General features: G+C 39.6%; 1 protein-coding gene across 13 annotated transcripts in view; it reads right to left on the bottom strand.

Annotated features, from left to right (window-relative positions):
- The window catches only part of KALRN (kalirin RhoGEF kinase), a 488,570-nt gene that overhangs the window by 122,941 nt on the left and 348,258 nt on the right, over positions 1–17,371 (bottom strand). For all 13 annotated transcript variants that reach the window (XM_053404286.1, XM_053404179.1, XM_053404188.1 and 10 more), the window contains 9 exons: positions 16,680–16,789; positions 15,373–15,442; positions 14,494–14,583; positions 5,770–5,862; positions 4,824–4,935; positions 3,914–4,104; positions 3,509–3,610; positions 1,362–1,504; positions 238–340 (listed from right to left, as the gene is read on the bottom strand). In XM_053404286.1, the coding sequence (XP_053260261.1) occupies positions 238–340; positions 1,362–1,504; positions 3,509–3,610; positions 3,914–4,104; positions 4,824–4,935; positions 5,770–5,862; positions 14,494–14,583; positions 15,373–15,442; positions 16,680–16,789 (1,014 nt within the window). The remainder of the gene's footprint in view (positions 1–237; positions 341–1,361; positions 1,505–3,508; positions 3,611–3,913; positions 4,105–4,823; positions 4,936–5,769; positions 5,863–14,493; positions 14,584–15,372; positions 15,443–16,679; positions 16,790–17,371) is intronic.

Here is a 17,371-nt window from a genome sequence, read left to right as displayed (position 1 = left end):
ATCTCCTGTCCCTTTCCACTCATGGAAACCTCCACAGGATCAAAGAGACTTCTGTCAGCTGAGGGACAAAGTTGGACATCACCTGATATGAACTCTATGCAGCAATGGCACGTAAACGGACAGTTTAAGCAGTTCCAAAAAGATAGAACACTTAATTTTTATCTCTGACGACAGTTTAATACTTCAGTTTCTTCTAACTAGAATCAGCAGTGCTATATTTTCAAGAACAAATCCTACCTTGTCACTGTCCACTGTATTTTGAGAAGTTCTGGATGCAATTGAAATTGTGTCTGGCTGACTGCTCCCATCTCCTTGGCTGTCGGCATCTTCTCCTCCCTCTCTGCGGGGAAAGAACCAGAAAATTTCGTCAATGGATTTGAAAACTGCTCTGCTAGTGTGTGAAGAGTCAGTTACTCAGCCGATCACATTTGTGTTACAACTCAATCTGTAATTTAGAATGATGTCACCTCTACCATGAAGCTAGCACATAATAACCATGTTTGCTCTTGGAAATTGACTATCCTGGGCTTATATGGTGACAGCAATGTTTCTTAAAATAGCTCTGTAATGAGGGTGGCCTGCCCATAGCCCATTCTGCTTGGATTTCTCACATAACCAAACCAAGCTATCTAGATTATAGCCTTGCTGTTTTGGAAAACGGACGCCAATTGCCAAGGGTCATTTCTCAGTCATTGCATTTTTAGTAGTTTGAATTAAGAAATCATAACAATCTTTAAGGAAAAATGTAAAACATTAATGTACTGATACCCTTCCCCTCCATTTATATATTTCCTCCATTTTACAAGAGTTTGGAGTATTTCCTACCTTTCCATTCAAATGTTCTCTCTGTAAGTCATACTATTGTGATTTTTTTTGGTATGTAGCAGGGGACAGGTTGTATGCCTGAGTCCCTTCTAATTCCTGGATCCAACAAGGATTCAATTGCTGGAATAGCCAGGCAAGTTTCTTGGTAATGGCCGGCTAAGTATGGGTTGCTAAGGTTAACAAAGGAAGTGGCTCCAAGCTAGAGGTAAAATGGGTCGGGGGCGGGGCTCCCACATATAACTGTTAGTTAGAAAGACAAAGGCCAGAATTGAGGAGTGTGAACTAGAAGTAAGGAACCAGCTGGGCAGCTGAGAGACAGAGCCATGCCTGATTTCTGCTGGATCCAAGGCTATGGGAGAAACTGATCCCTGTAGACAAAGTTTATTGTGCTGTTGATATTCACTGAAACAACTATTTATACAATTACTCCTACATTGACAAATCTTCACAAAGCCTTTGCATAGCAAACTAATTACCTTAAGCAAAGCATCAAGTGATTAAAAATCATAGCTATTCCAAGGAATTACTAAGATTACCTCTTACTGTTGTTTCTTTGCTTTGCTGGGGTTTTGGGGAGCTGTATTGGCTCTTTCAAGGCTCCCTTTAAGTGTATCATCCTTTCCTGAATCACTTCCCGAATATTTTTTATCCACTCTTGTTTTGTTTCAATACTGGATGCCTAAAGAATTCAACAGAGAAAGCAGAAGTATGGCTTCATGTTCTAGTGCTTTGTTTCAGTTTCTTCCATTCCTTTGTTCTTCATTAGAGAACAATCTGCCTGGGTAAATCATAAGTAGTTCAAGTGTCAAAAGCACCTGACCAGCTGCTTCAGCAAAAACCAGATAAATGTGTGTAGTACATGAAATACAATACGCCTGACAGAGGGGGAAATAGGATGTTGTTCCATCACTAGGATTTCTGTATGCTACAAGGTCCTTGTTAAAACAAAATCAATCAGCAAAAATGACCAGCTTGTTCAGGTGGTGAAAAAATCGTTAGAGTCAAAACAATCCAGAGAGACTGGGCAGTAGTTAAGGGGGGGGGGATACTATAAAGGAACTTTCAGTGAACTTGATTCTCTTCTGTTATAAGCAATGAATAGCAAATACGTTCCTTACGTCACACCACGTCAACACCGCAGACCATTTCCCCCTTCCCCACTTTCTCCCCCCACAATTGCATGATGTCTATAACAATAGTGTCTCATACCGAACATACACCAACTATGAAAAAGACTCTATAAATTGAAAATGGAGACGGTATATGTCCTCTTCCTTGTTTATGTGTTTGTTTTTTAACATAAGAAAATCTTTAATAAAAACCATTTTTTAAAAAAACCCTGCAGACTACTTCAGTCTCATGAATCTGATAATTTGTACCTGATCTGCATTCAATTGGACCACATGGACTTTTCCTAGCAATGCTTGGGTATGATTTAATTTCCTATCAACCTTCTAGACCTTACTTCTTTAAAAAAAGAATTAACTTGCTAGGTGCCTCGTTTTAGTTAGGAAAGTATGTTGTCTATCAAGGACAAGGGCCATCATTCTCTTTCAAGCCTTTGAAAGGTGTGTTGTTTGATTTGTAAATCAAATGAACTTTCAGGTTAAAAGTACCCAGGAAATCCTTAGAGAGGCAGATCAATATTGCAAGATGGTCCTAAGTCTGTAGCCTTAAGGAATGTGACTAGAGAGTGTGTGGAATTTGTGTGTAAGCCTTCATGATTAATTTGTTGTTGTTTTTTGCTCCATTTGTGGGTTGAGTTTGTTTTTCTATAACCTTTCCACGTAAAACCCTTTTCTTAAGAAATTATTGTATCACTTTAGTACACTTTTATCTACGCTTCATTAAAACCTTGTTACCTCTGATTATTCACCATGCATGTCTTAAGCCAAGTTCTATGCGGGTGGCGCTGTGGGTTAAACCACAGAGCCTAGGGCTTGCTGATCAGAAGGTCGGCAGTTCGAATCCCTGCAACGGGGTGAGCGCCCGTTGCTCTGTCCCAGCTCCTGCCAACCTAGCAATTCGAAAGCACGAAGTGCAAGTAGATAAATAGGTACCGCTCTGGCGGGAAAGTAAATGGCATTTCCATGCGCTGCTCTGGTTCACCAGAAGCAGCTTAGTCATGCTGGCCACATGACCCGGAAGTTGCACGCTGGCTCCCTTAGCCAATAACGTGAGATGAACGCCGCAACCCCAGAGTCACCCACGACTGGACCTAACGGTCAGGGGTCCTTTAACTTTATGCTACTTTAAGTTGTTCTTGGGAGACATGGTGATAATTAGCTTGGCGGGGGGGGGGTAACCCAATCACTTGCTGGTAGAAAGCCCTGAAATGGGGAGAGTGGGTGAACAGGAGCCATTGTGTTTGGCAGGATCTGCATCCCCATCACAGCAAAGGACCCAAGGTGGCTAACTCATATGGGCACAGCATCCTAACTCCTACCTCAAGGCCAGTTCAGCTACATCATTATGAATGCAACATCATCAAGTGGATTGTATAGGTATGCAGTCTCCCAGCTGTGGAAGTAGAGAACTGCTAAGGAACCACAGTCTGAAGAACTGACATCAAACTCAATATCAAACTGCCAGCTGTACCACAGAGCTAGGTTTATCTAACAACATATGGCTGCTGAGGTAGAACAATGAGATGAAGACACAGAAAATAAACTTGGAGACTCACTTTCAGCACTGTTTTGTTATCTGAGGAGGGAGTCCGTCCAGACCACAAGGCAAATTTGCAGGGATCTCCTTCCACATGCTCTGTCACTCCCAGCTCTGAGGTCTGTTAGGAAAGAGAGATGGTTGGGAAACACATTTTCTACAGATTTAGAACTGAGGCTAGGAAGAAACTCACATCTAGTATCATACTGCAACGAATGTAACTTTATTGAATAGTGTTAAGCCTTTTCAGGTATCCTCTGAACATTGCTACCCAAGTAGAATAAAACTAACCCTCATGGGATGTGGCACCAAACTGCTAGCATTTTCCAAATTTGGTACAAAGACATGCACACCTTAATTCCCCGCCCTTCATACTTAAAAAATAAGCCCATACAAACATTCATCCTAGTCTCAGCAAACATACCAGTAATTTGTTCTTGTAAACATATTTAGTGTGCCCTGCAGAATCTTTGATCTCTTTGCTGAAAACAAGAGAAATTTCAAAGAGAAACAAATGTCTCTCACGACCCTTCCGGATGAGAGATTTGGGGTCCCACACTTGAAAGGAATCTTGAAGGATCAGTTCTCCCTGAACATCCAGATTTTCATCAAATCCTACATATAAAACAAATCAGATCAAATGAAAAACATAAAGATCATGAAATGAAGTTGGTTTTAGACAAACTGATAAGACAGAGACTGAGAAATGAAACTTGTTCTCTAAAGAATTACCAAAAGTAAGGGAAGAGGACATTTGTGCCATATCTATAAATGCCATGAAATTCTGTGCAAGTCTGAGATTGTGTCTGACCTCCTTGCCATATCAATCTTGGGTTCCACCACCGAGACCCCCTTTTCCTTCCCAAAAGAGGGATTCCATAAATGGGGTGAGGAAGCAATGGCCCTTTGGAACTCTGATGCAAATACATACTTGCTAAAGTTGTACAAAACTACTGTACAGAACAAATATATATATATTATGTAACAAGAGGGAAAGGGATTGATGAAGATGTGTCGAGAAAGGAATGGGGTACTAGTTAAACTTGGACAAAGTGTGGCAACTTCAAGGAAGTATGTTGTGTGTTGAAAACAAAAACTTTTAAGAATGTGTGGCACAAGTTATAGACAGTCTCAAGTTCTTTCTTTCATTCTTTCTTTGGGAGCAGGAATCTGCAAAGTTAGTTAGTAAAGCCAAATATCTGTAAATGCAGTTATCTATTTATCCATCCAAAAGAACGCTCACTTCTGCACTTACTGGCGTATTTATTCATGTATGTGTGTATGTATGTATGTATGTAGTAACATTGCTCTCCCTGCTGTCAAAATATGCTTACCTTCCAACATGCTAACATGCATGGCATCATTGGCTTTCTTGGGAACACTGAGCATCACTTCCAAACCATCCTTGAGTTCTCCCTTCCCTTCTTCACAGCATGTTAGAAGCTCCTGAAGAGAAACAGTAAACAAAACAAAACCCCATAAAAGATTGCTGCTTCCTTAATTTGCAGTCAGTAAGAACATTCAAATCAAGGTATTTGGCACCTGGATGAGTGTGTATCTTGTCAGATGTAGATAATGTTGATATAACATCAATAACAAACACTCATTCTCCACTTTACTGAATATTAAAGTTAAGTTCAGTACTGGGTATTATGATCACAATATTGCTTCAGCCCGTTTTCTCCTTTGTGACCCAACCATCTCTGAGCTCCACCCAGTGACTTTGCATGTGACCCATGCCATTTTGATAGTGACTTGCAGACAAGCAAACATGTGGGTTCCTGGAGAGATTATAGTGACTGCTATGCTCCTCCTCCAGTTCTGCTGCTGCCACATTACCTGGGGTAAAGCTATGGCTTGGCTTAGCAGTATATCCAAACCCAGGCTTGTGGTTTGTCTTACTACAGACAAACCATGAGCCACAACTATGGTTTGCTCTTGATTTACAACTCATGCTTTGTTTAGAGAAAACAAACCACATCCTCAGGTTCAGATGTGATGCTAAGCCAAACCGTTGCTTAGCTCTGGGTAGCACAACAGAAACAGGACCAGGAGAGGACAAGGAAGAAACACAACATATATTATTATAACAATGAAAAACTTAATGATTCTCCAAGCCTGCTATCTAGTATCACAATGTACCTTGTAAATGAAATCTAAGTTAGATTACTCAATCTGAGCTGGTGTGGGATTCACATTCCTATCAGTTAGTGTACCATCAGTTAAATAAAGGCATATGCAAATACGTATCATAAGAGTAGAAACAAATCACTGATGTACCTTCAATAAAAGCTGGTATTTGGTAATCCTCTGGACAGGTTTGATTAAGTATGAGGAAATGGAGTTGGCCAGACCATGCCTCTGCTGAATTTCCTTTAAAAAAGTCAAAACAAAACCACAGTTAAGTTAAACATATAAATAGAACATGATGAAAAAGTTCCTAGACTTAGTCAGTTTGAAAAGCAGCCACACACAATCAATTTTAGCTGCACAATACCTGAGCTGACCAGTTTTTTTGGAACAGATAATTATTATGTGGTTACCTGATGGATAACAGTATATCCACAGAGAAATTTTATAACATTCCCTGTGGTCATTGAGGGAGACCGTTCAATACAAATATGTCAATTAAGGCTTTCCCAATAAAACAATAAATGGTTTGTTTTGAACAGATCTTTACTCCCATAAAAATGTGACTTTTTCTTGATAATTAACATTAAAGCCAAGATCAATTTTAATATTTTGGCAGGGATGGTGGGGGAATCACTAAGCCCCTTCTACATATGGAAATTTCGATTGCTTTTTAACTTGCAGGAACCCTTTGAGCATGGTTTGCTAAATGAGTGAAATACAGCCCCAACAAAATTAATGGGGCATAATATGTATTGTTCCTTTTCTGTTCTGCAAACAAGAGAAAGCCAGTTAAATCTTCCTGATTCTCATCACAATCCGTAGACATAGGAGAGTTCTCCCTGTCTTCTTCAAATTGCTCCTAAACTGAAGTGCTTTGTTTCTGTGTAGTGTATCTAAACAAAGATCTGCAGTGACACAATTTAAAATTTCCCAAAACAATTATGCGCTTTAACCTTGTCATACCACAAATATGCATGCCACCCAAAAATATTGTTAAATCCTTCCAAATCCAAAATGTCTGTGTTTTCAAGAAGCAGCCATTCTTTTAGCCAGCAGAAAGCTGCCGCTTCATAGTACAATTTAAAGTCTGGCAGGGCAAACCCCCCTCTTTCCTTTGAATCCGTTAATATCTTAAATTTTATTCTGGGCTTCTTGCCCTGCCAGACAAATTTAGATATATCTTTCTGCCACTTCTTGAAACAGTCCATTTTATCCATTATTTGTAATACTTGAAACAAAAACAACATTCTTGGCAATACATTCATTTTTATAACTGCAATTCGACCTAACAAGGAAAGCTTCAAGTTTGACCATATCTCTAGATCTTTTTTCACTTCTGTCCAAGTTTTTTCATAATTGTCTTTAAATAAATTCACATTCTTAGCTGTCATATTCACACCCAAATATTTCACTTTTTTAGCCACAGTCAACCCCGTCTCATTCTGAAACCTTTCTTTTTCAATCTGTGTTAGATTTTTCTCCAATACCTTAGTCTTTAACTTATTCAATTTAAATCCTGCCAGTTGACCAAACTCTTGGATTATTTCCAAAACTCTTTTCGTGCTAGCTTCTGGCTCCTGTAATGTAAGTACCAGGTCATCTGCAAATGCTCTCAATTTATATTGTTTGACTCCGACCTGAATCCCTTTAACCAACTGGTCCCTCCTGATCATATTAAGCAAAACCTCAAGGACCGATATAAAAAGTAGTGGGGAGATAGGGCACCCCTGTCGTGTCCCTTTTTCAATCTTAAACTCTTCTGTTACAACATTATTTACAATTAATTTTGCTTTCTGTTCAGAATATATTGCACCTATACCATTTTCAAACCCTTGGCCTACCCCCATCCCCCGGAGGTTCTTCAACATAAAACTCCAAGAAATGTTGTCAAAGGCTTTCTCGGCATCCACAAATATCAAAACAGCCTTAGTGTTTATATTCACTTCCAACTTCTCCAAAATGTCAATTATATTCCTTACATTGTCCGACAAATGCCTTTTCGGGAGAAAGCCCGCTTGGTCCCCATGAATCTCCTCCATCAAAACTCTTTTCAATCTCTTTGCTAAAACATCAGCAAAGATTTTGTAATCCACATTTAGTAAGGAGATGGGTCGGTAGTTCTTAAGTTGGGTCTTTTCAGTCTCTGTCTTTGGTATAAGTGTAATGTAGGCCTCTCTCCACGTATCGGGTGCCCTTTTCCCCTTCATAATCTCGTTACAGACTTCCTTCAAAGGTTGTATAAGCCCTTCCTTCAAAACTTTGTAATATTTGGAAGTCAGTCCATCTGGTCCAGGTGATTTGCCCAACGTCATGTTTTGAATGGCATCTTCTATTTCCTGTGCTGATATCTCCTGATTCAAAATTGTCTTACTTTCCTGCGAAATCTTTTTCAGCCCATTTTTCTCGAGGAATTGTTGTATATCTGTTTCTTTCTGCGGCCCTTGTGTATACAGTTGTCTAAAGTAGCTCTGAAAACAGTTCCTAATTTCCACTGGGTTACATATGTTCTTTCCCTCCACTTCTAAGTTTGTTACCGTGTTGAGTTTTTGTCTCTTCTTTATTTGCCAAGCCAATAACTTGCCACATTTATCTGCAGATTCAAAAGTCTTTTGTCTCATTTGTTTAATTTTCCATTCTATTTCTATATATCTAGAAAGATATATCTAAATTTGTCTGGCAGGGCAAGAAGCCCAGAATAAAATTTAAGATATTAACGGATTCAAAGGAAAGAGGGGGGTTTGCCCTGCCAGACTTTAAATTGTACTATGAAGCGGCAGCTTTCTGCTGGCTAAAAGAATGGCTGCTTCTTGAAAACACAGACATTTTGGATTTGGAAGGATTTAACAATATTTTTGGGTGGCATGCATATTTGTGGTATGACAAGGTTAAAGCGCATAAAAGTTTCAAAAATCATATTGTCAGAAAAGCACTGCTGAATGTTTGGGTTAGATATAAGGACTTGCTGGAAAATAAGACTCCAAGATGGTTATCACCAATGGAAGCTAAGGCAGTTAAAAAGTTAAACATGGAGTCGAAATGGCCAAGATATTGGGAAATCTTGGAAAAGGAAGGGGACAAACTGAGATTGCAGAGTTTTGAAAAACTAAAAGGGAAGGTGAGAGATTGGCTACATTATCACCAAATTAATGAAGTGTTTAAACTAGACAGAAAAATAGGCTTCCAGGTGGAAAAGTCAAAATTAGAGACTGAACTGTTAGAATCCAGTACTAAGAATTTGTCAAAAATGTATAATCTGCTGCTGAAATGGAACACACAAGATGAAATGGTTAAATCAACTATGATTACATGGGCCCAGGACATTGGTCATAACATCATGTTTGCTGACTGGGAAAAGTTGTGGACCACCGGGTTGAAGTTTACGGCGTGTAACGCCTTAAGAGAAAATATAATGAAAATGATTTATAGGTGGTACATAACCCCAGTCAAGCTTGCAAAGATCTACCATTTGCCTGATAATAAATGTTGGAAATGTAAGGAAAAGGAAGGCACATTTTTTCACCTCTGGTGGACATGCCCGAAGATTAAGGCATTCTGGGAAATGATTTATAATGAACTGAAAAAGGTATTTAAATATACTTTCCCCAAGAAACCAGAGGCCTTTCTCTTGGGTATTGTCGGCCAGGGGGTGCTAAAGACAGATACAACCTTCTTTATGTATGCTACAACAGCAGCTAGAATACTCATTGCAAAGTACTGGAAGACACAGGATCTACCCACACTGGAAGAATGGCAGATGAAGGTGATGGACTATATGAGTTTGGCAGAGATGACGAGCAGAATCCGAGACCAGGGAAGAGAAGCGGCGGAAGAAGAATGGAAAAAGTTCAAGGACTATTTAAAGAAATATCATAAAATTGGAGACAGTTAGAATGATGTTGGTTTAAAATAAATGGTTACTATCAGTAATGGTTATGACAAAGAGAATAAGGGTGATTAGCATAAATTTATAATAAAATAAGGCAAGATTTCGCTGAATAACTGTAAGAATTTGGAATACAGAAACGGAAAGTAAGAGGAGGTCGAGGAAGTAAGGTTCAGAAATTGGGTTATGAAATGGTACTTGTTTTATGTTTTATTATTGTTGAATGTTTGTTCATGTATGTTTTGTTTCTGTTATATAAAAAAATTGTTCAATAAAAATATTATAAAAAAAAAAAAAAATTCCCAAAACAAAAGTGTTTGGCACTGCTCAAGTTATGACAGAGCAGGACAAGGGAGTTTGTTATGAAATCAATAAGGCCTAACTCCTGACTCCCCCTCTCCTATTTTAGCAAAACCATGTTCTTAAGGGGTGATTACAAAAGGTAACAAGGCCAGGCCCACTCTGGACCCCTACAATTTGAGATACTGCAGTGCATGTAGCAAGAACAAGCAGCAGCTGCTCTCAGAGGAAGGTGCAACTTTGATATTGTATAGTTCCAGTCTGGAGAAATCAGGAAGCAGCAAGAATCCACCTATGTGTTAAGAGAGTTGCTGAGTAAAGACAGTCAGCTCTGCTTCATTTCCAAGGCACAACGTAATGCTTTAGTGAATGATGCTCTGTTTTGCCCCATTACTGATTCCCATTTCAACAGTCAATTACTGTAAGAATTACTATAAGGATATGTACAAAAACTAGTGTGTCGATCGTAACTTCTGATAAAATGTTTCTCCTCACACTGAGAAAACTTAGTTGGCCGTGGCTTCTCAGAGCATGTGGCATGGGTAATGAAAGACTTGCATGTAGTCACAAGTTACAATCTATACATGGGTTTCTTATTAATTTCAATTGCATATAGGGTTACATATAGCATATAGTGCATGTGCAGGAGAAAGCTTTCAGCTCAAGGGCCGCATTCCCCATGGGTAAACATCTGGAGGCCACATGCCAGCAGGAGGGAATAAAGCAAAAGTAGGTGGGGGTGGAATCACATACACACCCTATTCACATCCCTTTCACACCCATCCTTCCATACAAATACACATTTGGGTGCATGCTTTTGTATAACATTCAGCTTTCCCTGTTCCAGATTCTTCAGATTCATCTTATCAGGCTACTCCTCCCAACAGTTCAGGGCGACAGGAGTATTGCTCTCCTTCCCTTCTACCCTCTTCATCTCAGTCTCTGTGTCTCTCTGCCCCCCCCCATCTCTGTGTATTATCTCTCGCTTTTTCAAGTAGCCCTATGCTATTTGTCTTTTATATCAAGCTGGGCTCTCTGTCCCCAGTGGGACAATGACAACAGAAAGCTTTCTTTCAATCAATCTAACAACAACAGGGCGGTGTGTGAGAGAGAAATCTGAAGTCTGATTTTGCTTATGTTGGTTGTGACTGAGGGACATGAAACAACTCTGATTGGGATAATTATTGCTTTGGGATAAGTGGGAGGCAGCAATAATGGACAAGTGCCTCTGAACATACCCAAGTGCTTTTGGAAGAAGTCGAGAGCTGCAGAAAACTCCCTGGAGCATCCAAGCACTTCTGAGTGCAGGCAAGAATGCCAGAGGAAGAATGGAAAGGCACAGACACTTCTTTGAATATACAAGTGCTTCCAAGCATGGAGGCTGTTGACTTACTTTGGCAGGCATTGGTATGAGGGTTTGGGCCTATGCTGATGAGGGTATAGGGCTTGAAGGAGAGGGTGCTAGGATTAATAGAAATGTTGTGAGTGCTGGATGTGGCCCCTGGGCCCCTGGTTCTCCATCCTTAATATAGTGCTTCTTTTGTTTAGTTCAGTAATCCTTTCAACTGTGCAAAGTAGACCCAAGTTATCATTCTCTGAGAGATCATGTTTTCTCATAGGCCACCCACTGAGCACTTCCCTGTTTTTTTACACAAACTGTAAGTACCTTCCATACAGAAACTGTGTGCAACAAGTGAAGGGGCCCTAATTAGTCCAGTTTCCCTGATGCTTTTGAACCTAGTTGCACAGAATGAGATGGCACTATTCCTTATATCTGTGTAGGGAGTGCAGCTCTCACATGGAGGGGCAAGGAAACATGCATGTGAAGCCACATTCAATCCCTGAATGAATTTTGGGTCATTGGGAATGGAGCAGATGAATGCAGTCCTTATCACTGGTTTGTTTTTGTTTTATTATGTATTATGTATTTTGTATTATTGCGTTGTGAACTGTCCTGTGATGTTCCAATGAAGGGTGGTATACAAATTCAAATAATAATAATAATAATTATATGGTACCACCACCTGCTAAAATGAGCATCCAGCTGCACTGTAGGCACAGGTGGGTCAGGTTGAAGAGGGATCCTGCTGAGCCCCTTGGCTTCTTGACCAGTGCCCAATCTGTCTGACCACTGGTATCAGGCCTGGGCATCAGGCCTCACAGAGAGCAGCAGTACACTGACAGTGATCCCAGGGCACACAGACATGGTTCCCAAATACACTGTTGTCCTACCCAATGCTGCCCCAAACTGTAACCCCCACCTTGCTGTGAAATACACACTCTCATCATGGCCCAGCCTCCTCAACTGCATCCTGATCAGGATTAATCTGCATCCTTGATATGGTCCCTACCTGGGCCACTGGATGCTGTGTGTAGAGGCACACAGTATATGTGATCTTTAGATCAGGAATGGTACATAAATTTACTAAATAAATCAATCAATAAATAAGTCACAGGTAAGCTGTCTTCTGGTTCAGCCATGTTAAAGCAGGAGAAGCCACAATGCCCTGCTGGCTGGATTCAGATAATTTTAGTGGAAGGAGGCCTCCACAACCCACTCTTTGTGCACTTTGCCTGGGTTATGCCCAGTATTGTTGGCTTTTAATCTATCTTGTGCCAGATTTTCAATGTTAGTTTAGACTGCTGTCAGCTCACACTAAAAAAAAAAAAAAAGGTTCTAAGTATAAGGCCAGAATTAGACAAGAAGATATCTGATAATGTTCCCAGAGGACCTAATTTCCACCATAATGTTCCCCATCTCTGATTTTCTGCTGCCCTCCTTCTGAAAATGACACCTGAAGAGGTGCCAAATCAAGCAAGGAACATTTTGCAGTCTTTTTGCATGATTGAATGACTATGTGAGCAGCTATGACAAAGTACAGTCAGGCTAACTCTCCAAAATGCACAAAAAGTCAGCTTCTTTTTCTCTTTTTCTTCCTGTTGCTTTTCAGGAAAAGGGATTTTCTAGCCTAGAAACTGAAAAAGAAAGGAAAAATCTACCACTCATTTGCAAAACATAAATGGGATGAAACATCAACTTTTTTTTTGTATTAAGCATTATCAGAATATTTCCAACCAGCATAACGCAGCTGGGCTAGAAAAGCTTAGCCAGGCAAATGCGTTCTAATCTGTGTCAATACCCTGTTAAACATGTAAATCTGCTGAAATGTTACATCCCTTCCAGAAACCTTTGAGTAGGCAAGAATGCCACCTGCTGGTTCATATATTTAACTATCACACATATATTCACCAAAGGGACAGGGATAATTCTAAAAGAGACTCCTATGGGACGCTGCCCAATTAAAAAGAATAATACTCTCTCCACCTTTCTTTTTCCTTAACTCACTCGAAAATGTTCTAAACAATGAGCTAAAAAGAGAAAATGTAATCAAGGGCGTGTAATGAGGCGAGTCATATAAGACTTTAACAGCTGCATCTAGGTGGAAAGACTGCCAAGGGATGATATTTGTAATTTGAGATGTTCAATTTAGGACTAGATTAACCATTATGCTAAGTAGAGCAGGGACCCAGCCAAACTGGAGTCCTACCTATAGCACAAGCTGAGAGTGGTTCTGTGCAGTAAAAAAGGCTATCCACTCTTATTTTTGGTTCCTGAAAAACTGCCTTGGCTTAGAGCAAAGAAAGCAGTGGTTGACAGGGGATTTTCATTGGGTAAACAGCATTTGGAAAAAGAGTTAACCTTCATTCCACAGTGCTGCTGCCCTAATCTGGAATGGGTTCCTTGTGGCTGTTATCTGCTGAAAAGAAGGCAGAACCAGTCACAGATCTCTAATGTTTCACCTAGTTTGGCCCTAAAAATTGTTTAAAATTAAGCAATATTCATTTCTCCCCCCAGACTTTTAAATTTATATATATTTTTAATATACAGAGTCTCAAATATTAGGGGTAAATTTGAATCCTATTAATAAAATGTAGGTAGCACAACCCAAATTTTAGCAAAAAGTCCAAAATCACTGCCATTAGAATTTGAAATTTCTCACTCAAATGTGAGTTGGCCATTGAATTTACACTTCTATTAATGGAATCAGACCAGGATACAAAGAGCTGTATGGGAAAATTAAAATGTACCACTAGTGCATCAGGGCTTCAGAGACTTCAGGAGAGCAGATTTAATCCAAACTCCTGGCCAATAGCAATGAGTTTGATGAAGTGGCATAACCACCACCACTTGCACAGTCCTTCCACACAAACTGGCCAGGACAGAAGGTTTTGCTGCAGCAGCTCTCAGGCTGAAACACCAAAGAGGTCTGGATTGGGTCCACTGAGATAGATAAACCACAAGCCCAGGGTCAGACATACAGTAATGCTAAACAAACTATGGCACAGCTCCAGGTAGCGCAGCAGTAGGACTGGGGAAGGCGCTAAACAGTCACAATGTTTACTACAAGTATGCACATACTTGCATGTTCATATTTAGCCATGGTTTGGCTTAGTGCTATGTGTGAACTGGGCCAGTGCAGTTCTAATTTTTCAGTGGCAGCCAGGAGAAAATGAGATGAGAGGGAAACTGAGGCAGCCATCAAGTCTCTGCTGCATGGTGTCTAATACCACAAGCGCAAAAAACTCTCATATAACCAACAAGCCTCCAAACTGGATGGCCATTGCAACAGCAAAAGAGCAGCACATGTTATTGTCTAATCTGACATAGAAAAACAATAAACGCTTACGTCGAAGAATGTTCCTGCATGTTCTAGGATTAGCTGGCTGGAGTCAGGCTTGTTTTTACAGTAGGTAACATACATCTGAAATTTATCTGCCTGTGAAAATAAACACCAAGAGGGGGGAAAGGCAAGATAATAAAGAGTTGTACTTGAACCATTTCCAATTCAACTTCCGCAGAATAAATGAATACTTTATGCCTGTCCCCTCTAATTAGAAATATACTGCAAATGAAAGGAACAATAAAAAGTATAACAGAGTATGTTAGACTAGTAGAAAAAAATCTACAAGAAAATCATGATTGCCTTTCCTATTAATTAAATGTGTGTCCTTTTGAAAAATTTATCTATAGTGCCCACTGACATATTTCAGTGTCTATTTAAAAGTCCTTTTTGCCACAGAAATATATCTTCCACAATATGTAAGATGAGGTGCTTAGAAATAATTAAATTAGGAACTGAGATTTTCTAAAAATTGAAATATAAATGTTGCTGTTACCTATGGTACTGTACACCTTAAAAATTCTGGATCTGTCTTAAACTTGTACTTAGTACATAGAAGTTATTTGATCAAAACAAATCTATATTAGCAGATGAACCCTGGAATTTCAAATTTTAAGTTGCATTTGTGTTATATTGATCTGATTGTCCATTGGCAGAAGTCTGGTGCCCTGTGATGATTTGCAACCTTTTGCAAATAGCGGACTTATTAGATGGCTGAAATTAATGTTTGAAGAAAAGTTCCTATAAAGGTTCAATTACCATTCAACAAAGTACTGCCTGAAGAACTGCACAGTCCACTACTTTGGCCTACTTAAAGCTACTCAGTCCCTGTTACAAATGCTCAAGACATCCATTAATAAATGGTGCTATGTTAAGACTCATTACCCAGGTGACAAAGCAATGACCCACATCTTCAGGGAGTTGTTCATATTTTTCCAGTTCTTTCAGAAAAATGCTGAAAAAGTAAGAGAGAGGACTCTGGTTATAATATGCTTGCCCTACCTGCACCCCAACCAACCCGATACAAAATATTAAGGAGTGTACACCCTCCAATGCTATTTAGTTGAGTGACTCAGGGGAACATCGCAACCACCTAGTAGAAGCAGGTGCTGGATGATGATAAATGCTTTCATATATTTCACAGAAAAAAGGACCCTCCAAATTCATCTCAAATGTTGCTGAGCGTAAAATCTGTCAGTAGATTACAGATGTGCAAACCTCAACCTCTGACATTTCAATAATCTTAAAGAAATTATTTCACTTCCCCTTGAAATTCCCACAAACTTGATTCAGTTCCCATAATCCCTGACCACTGTGTGTTCTGGGTGGGACTGATGGAAGTTGTGGAGACCAACAACTCATGTGTTCCCTATCCTTGCTATAGATGTTTCAGCTGAGCAGGACCTTTCAAATTCACTTTGATTTTTTTCTTTATGAGACATTCAGTAGCAACTCTTCTTTTAGTACAGAATTAGTCACATTTCATGGTAGGTGAATGCAAGTTACTGAGCTTTGGTTACCTTATCCACATAGCAGGCCACACATGTCTGGCTGTAATACTTAGCATAATTGCCATGCCAATTTCCTTATCACGTAGAGCGTGAGTTTCAAAGTTGGGACTAGATATTCTTGAACTGTCTTATTCCTGGTGTAGAAACGCTTGGCACAACTGGAAAGATCCCCATGGGGAACCATGCTAGACATTGTAGGTCTGAGCAGATGAGTGGGGAGTGTCATCGCACAGAACATGTCTCCAGCCTGCATAAGCAGGTAGGCCAGGGCTGCCCAATATTTCTCATGTTAAAATCTATAGCACAGTTATTTTAATCCTACATAGCTCAGCACCTGTTCTTGCCACACATTAGCCCACTCCTGCAAATTGTTTGACACTTCATAATCAGTTATATATGAAGCTATGAACGAGCATTGGGACTGAGCACTCCTCTCCATGTCCCTCCTCTGCTCTGTCTCAGGGCACACTGGTTTCAGCATGAAGATCCTGGCTTGTTCTTGTTATGTCTGAACCAGGGAACTGTAGCTTACTGTTAAATAATAAGCCAGGGTCTACCCACCAGATCCAGTGTGTGATGCCGGAGGAGAGGAACACTTGGCCTCAATGCTGGTTCCTAGCTTTGCAAAACAGGGCAAGCTTCCAAAAGGGTACCTTTCTCAAAGTGTTGAAGAATACGTACTTATTATGAAAGTCATAAATCTCCTGGATGTTGCCAAAAATTATGTGCTCTTTGTTAAGAATCCCTGGGGGTATCTCCTCTACGCCACTTGTAATTTCCCAAAGATAGGTCTAGAAGACAACAGCAGTTCTTAAATACAGAGAAGAAGTGCACAACAAAAGAAAAGATCTTCCAGTTTTCTTGCCAAAGGCACAGAATATCTCAGAAAACATGGAGTTCTAAGCTAAAAGATAATAATAAAAACCAACACAACTAATAAACCAAAACAATGAATGTGGATGTTTCAGTGATAAGAAATATCTCAACAAATTCAAAAATAGATGCTTTATGTTCAGGCACACCTTCAGTTAGTTCAAAGGTTTAGTTACCATAACCTTTTCTTTCTTTCTTTCTTTCTTTCTTTCTTTCTTTCTTTCTTTCTATGCATACAAAACCCTTTTCTGAGGTTTTGTATGAATAGCAAAAAATGTTATGAATGTTAGCTTTTGTCTTCACACACTAATTAATAATAATAATTACATTTCTTACCTACGCTTCACCACAAACAATTTAAAAATACAACATTAAAAGCTGTCTATTACTTATGGTGTTGCATGTCTACAGCAAGAGTAATTTATCAGTTTTGAACACATACATTGCACCCACCTTCCATTCTACCTGTAGAAAATATTGAAGGCTTTTGAATTTTCAGA

The sequence above is a fragment of the Podarcis raffonei genome, chromosome 1 (assembly GCF_027172205.1).
Source record: "Podarcis raffonei isolate rPodRaf1 chromosome 1, rPodRaf1.pri, whole genome shotgun sequence".
NCBI classification, from domain to species: Eukaryota; Metazoa; Chordata; class Lepidosauria; order Squamata; family Lacertidae; genus Podarcis; species Podarcis raffonei.
The sequence above is the reverse complement of the archived record's forward strand: the minus strand, read 5'-3'. Positions and strand labels throughout refer to the sequence as shown.